Consider the following 4,897-nt stretch of genomic DNA (forward strand, 5'->3'; position numbering starts at 1 on the left):
TAAGCAAGACCGCCGGAGAGGTGAACAACGACCAATATGTTTGGTGTCTAAGTAAACTCTGATTTATTTATCTACTCGCTACAGCATAAGTTCATGCGGGGCTTACATAGGCGGGGTTACATGAACTGAGGGGAGTGCGTTACTGGTAACTGACATATAACAATTCCCGACATTCTCCCGGGCGACAGAAAATTACTAGATAGATGTAATTAAGAAAAATGTTACTACAACTAAATAATATCGAAATTCGAATAAATGATGCATGTATATTGTTATAAATTTATGATAGTCAGATAAGGAACTACTGACAACTAAAAATGATGTGTATAATTGAAATTAATTCTAAAACTAAGATTATAAAGTCTATTACATTGCGTTGTGTTTGTTGTTTAGGTCTCCGAGTGACCTAGCGTTGACCTGAGCGGTTATCAATTAATTAACTACTACATGTATCAGACAGCACGTTAGCCCATCTACTGATGTTATTTCTAGCCTCGGCAGCTGCCTTTCTCGTCGAACGACGTGTGACGGGTGCAGAATTTACGTTTGAGTCCGGTTTGCACGTGTTCGAGGGATCTGCGGCGCGCACTTCAAGAGGGTAGAGTTTGCTAATTGGTCGATTAGTCCTGCCATTCGAAATTTTGATCTTAGCGGTTCTAACTAAGCCGTCGTTCCCCGGAACGAGTTCCTCGACCAGTGCTAGTTTCCATTTCAGACGCGAATTATGATTGTCGTCGTGTACTAACACGACATCACCCTTTCTGATGGTATTTCCAGTTAATCCGCGATTTTTAAATTGGATGTGTCTTTCGCCTAGGGCTGTTACGTATTCCTCAGCCCAACGTTTCCACAGATGTTGTTTTAATGAACCGATTCGCACCGAACGTTTTTCAAATTCTGACGGCACATTTCCAAGCGTCGGGTCGGTCAGTTCATCGTAACTTACGAACAGATGCGGTAAACTCGTGAGAACGCGACCGTGAAGGAAATGTGACGGGGTTAAAGGTTCTGGGTCGTCCACATCAGATGAACAGTACGATATCGGGCGATTATTTACAGCTTGTTCAGTCTCTGATACGATCGTAATCAATTCCAGCAGGGATATTCGCGCACGCCCCAGAACTTTTTTGATCGCGGTTTTTGTTATTCCAACTAGCCTTTCGTAAAATCCACCAAACCAGGGGGCTCGACGAGTTATCATGACCCACTCTGATCGGTGTAGGCTGAAGTACTTTCGGGTTTCGATCGATTCGTATATCTTTTTGATAGCATTGTTACTCGCAATAAAGGTTGATTGGTTGTCCGATATTATTTTCTGTGGTAACGAACGTCTGGCAGCCATTCTCCTCAACGCGTGTAGGAATGTTGACGTAGTCATGTCCGTTACCACTTCCAGATGGATGGCACGCGTGTTGGCTCAAGTAAACAAGCATATATACGCGAGTGACTCCTCCCCGGATTTCGACCGAAGATGTAGTGCACCGGTGAAATCTAAACCACAGACGGTGAAGGGTGGAGCCTCTTTCAAACGCGAAGATTGTAACGGAGCGCAGTTTGGTAACGAGTACGGTTTACCGTTGATATATTTGCATATGACGCATTTTCTCAACAACTTCCGAGCCACTTGACGAACACGAGTAATCCAATACTTTTGTCGGACTACGGTTATAGTAGATTCTGTACCGAGGTGTTTGACCTTATTATGGGAATCCAGTACGATTAATTCACTATATCTACAATGAGGTAACAATATCGGAAACTTTGCATCGTATCCGATGGGCGCGTTATGGAGACGGCCTCCAACACGAATGATATCATCTTCTAAAAACAAACGAAGTTTCTTTACAAGTGATGGCCTTTTCTTAGATTTATGTTCTAAACTAACTTTCACGTCATTGAAGTAACTCGATTGAACACCTTTGTTCCATAGATCTTCGCATTCTGCTATTTCGTTAGCAGTTATTTCATCCGATTCATGGTTTTCACATCTTAACTTTTTAATAAATCGTCGAACTAGCGCGGTTACGCGTAATAGCCTTGTTAACGAAGTGAAATCGTTCTGATCTATTACGTTACATATTCCGACTTCGTTGTTTTCGCAGATTTTTTCGTCAGGCTGTTTGTCCTCGTCCATTTCGGTTATGAGCAAAACTGCTCGATTGATCGTGTCGCAGGTGGGATAATTACCGTTGCTAAGCCAGCTAGGGCCATTCCACCAGAGCGTGCATCGCGTAATTTGTTCGCACGATATTCCTCTGCTTAACATATCAGCCGGATTGTCACTCGTCGGACAATATTTATAGCGACCGATTGTTGTTACCGATTTAATTTGACGCACGCGATTAGCTACGAAGACGGGAAGCTTTTTCTCGGAGTTGATCCAGTGTAACACAATCTGGCTATCTGACCAGAGCACGCACTTTGTTATGACTATTTCAGTAATCAGACTGTTTCGAACGTAATCTGTTAATTTAGCACCAATCAACGCGGCCATTAATTCTAACTGCGGTATCGTATGTTTTTTAACAGGTGCCACATGCGATTTAGACATGACGAGTACCGTCTGATCTCCACGTATTTCGCTAATTTCACGTAATTCCGTTATCAACGAGATCCACGATTCGACTACGCGCTCGGGTAGGGTTTCGTCCCACTCATAACCTTCCGTCCACAACTGCTGTACGAACATCTTCGACTTAATATGGACAGGCGAGACGTATCCTAACGGGTCATAAAGGCTCGAGACAGCCTTAACGATTTCGCGTTTGGTAATCAAGTCAGGATTGGCGAACGCTTGTTTGTTTTTGAATGACAGCGTATCATTCACCGTATCCCATTGGAGTCCGAGCGTAGAAACAATAGTTTTCTCGTCCGATAAATTATCGGAATCTGCTTTGGCCTTTAGTAACGAAGAGTTAGAAGCATAAGACTGAAGTTTAAATCCGCCGTTTTTCATTATGCTATTGATATTCGTATAGTATTTCATGAGATCGCTCTCAGATTCACATCCACTAATCGCGTTGTCGACATATATATTTTTAACTAAGTCGCGTGATACATGGTTATTATAATTATTTAGATGAAAACGAACAGTAGCATTCAATATAAAGGGTGAACTCACCACGCCGAACAATATAACCTTGAAGCGATAGGTTTTGAGTTCACTTTCTGGATTCTTAGGATCAGTCAACCATAGAAATTTCGTATACTCGCGATCATCATCGTGCAGACCAACTTGAAGAAACGCCTTTTCGATATCCGCCGACAATCCGAATTTATGCAACCTGAATCTGATCAGGATTGAACCGAGGTCATTCAGCAGCGTCGGACCGGTCTCCAAACAATCATTTAAACTAGGGTTTCCCGCGGTCGATAAAGACGCGTTATAGACGATACGGATAGGGGTTGTTGACGATTCCTTCTTGACCGCGCGATGCGGTAAATAATGACCTATGTTTCGGTCATCATCTGTGACTTCTTCGATGAAGTCTCGCGATAATTGATCCATGATAATGTTGTGGTAAACATTTCGAATTTGCGGCGATAGCCGACGAATCATCGATTGTGTTATGTTTCGAGTAACATAGTAATTTGTCGGAAGGGGGGCGTGTCCACTCTTCCACGGCAACTTCGCAGTATACCGTCCCGTGTCGGATGTCGTCAGGCTTGATTGACAGTAGTCGAGTAGATTGAATTCTTTTGAAGCCGCATCTGTTGCATCAGTTACGCCTATGGTTTCGAGATCCCAGAATTTTTGGAGGTTGACTTCCTCCGAACGATGTGACGTAACATCCACGTTGTAAACTCGTGCAGTATTTATTGGATCGCAATCACTAAGCGGTCCAGAGAGAAGATACCCTAATTTCGAAGATACTGCCGTGGGTCCATTTCCGCGGATTGTGTGATTACCGACCACTGACCAATAGAAATCGGCACCGATTAAAATGTCGATTTCGAAGTGTGATTCGGTAGAAAACGGATGCGCTAATTTCAAACCTTTCAGATACGGTAAATCTTTGATAGATCTGCCGGTTTGGTTTCGCATTGTCGACGCAATTTGTGGAACAATTAACGCCGTTATCGGTATGTCGGTTTCATCAGAACATAGTGTAAAGTTCGCAACAATCAGTGACCGCGCACTTGATTGTTTCGCGCCAAATGTGTTGATCGATATAGTTTCGGTTTCTTCACTGTTTATATATAATCTTTCGGCTGTTCTTTGAGTAATAAAACTCCGCTGAGCGCCCTCGTCGAACAAGATGTTTACGTTAGTCGTTACGCCTTCGCGACTTTTTGCGTTCGCGATAGCTGTTTTTAATAAAACTGTTCCATCGGCGGCGCCCAGATACTGATGTCAATCCCTGTCAGCTTTCTCATCGGTTGATTTTGCGGCCACAGGTGTGGTTGATTTTGCATCTAAATGAACTGATGTGTGATGCTTTTTACCGCAGTTTGTAACTCTGCATCTGTTTTTCGATAAGCATTTCGTCGATTTGTGACCGCTCGAGAGACAATTAAAGCATAAATTATCCCTAGCAACAATTTCTCTGCGTTTTTCAGCATCTGGAAACGTTTTACAGTCCACCGCAACGTGATTGATCTTTTTGCAGAACGCACATTTTCGATCGTTTTCCCGTGAAAAATTATGTCTGTTTTTCGCCGTAACTGCGAACGCTCCCACGGTCGGCGAATTGGCGGGAAAATCATCCTCTATCGTAAGGCTTGCGATACTAGCCTCGAAGGCCTCAATTTCTTTAAGGAGTGACTTTCTTAGATCAGTCAGGCTCCAGGCATTGTTACCGTGGTCTCTGGTAATCTGTTGTTTAGTTCCGCTCGGTAGTTTTTCCATTATGATGGGTACTAACAGATCTCCGTACGATTCTTCGGATTTTCCGAG

At 43.2% G+C, this 4,897-nt stretch overlaps 2 protein-coding genes across 2 annotated transcripts; both read right to left on the bottom strand.

The window, feature by feature from the left end:
- Window positions 1-436: 436 nt before the first annotated feature.
- Window positions 437-1,378, bottom strand: LOC141906269 (uncharacterized). The gene has a single exon (XM_074795512.1). The coding sequence runs from the start codon at window positions 1,376-1,378 to the stop codon at window positions 437-439; it is 942 nt and encodes a 313-aa protein (XP_074651613.1).
- A 39-nt stretch (window positions 1,379-1,417) lies between these two features.
- Window positions 1,418-3,559, bottom strand: LOC141906270 (uncharacterized). The gene has a single exon (XM_074795513.1). The coding sequence runs from the start codon at window positions 3,557-3,559 to the stop codon at window positions 1,418-1,420; it is 2,142 nt and encodes a 713-aa protein (XP_074651614.1).
- Window positions 3,560-4,897: the final 1,338 nt, after the last annotated feature.

The sequence above is a fragment of the Tubulanus polymorphus genome, chromosome 5, assembly GCF_964204645.1.
Source record: "Tubulanus polymorphus chromosome 5, tnTubPoly1.2, whole genome shotgun sequence".
NCBI lineage: Eukaryota > Metazoa > Nemertea > Palaeonemertea > Tubulaniformes > Tubulanidae > Tubulanus > Tubulanus polymorphus.

What these genes read in the sequence shown, in the direction of transcription:
- LOC141906270 (XM_074795513.1), bottom strand. Translation starts at nt 3,559, where the DNA reads ATGATTCGTCGGCTATCGCCGCAAATTCGAAATGTTTACCACAACATT.
- LOC141906269 (XM_074795512.1), bottom strand. Translation starts at nt 1,378, where the DNA reads ATGACTACGTCAACATTCCTACACGCGTTGAGGAGAATGGCTGCCAGA.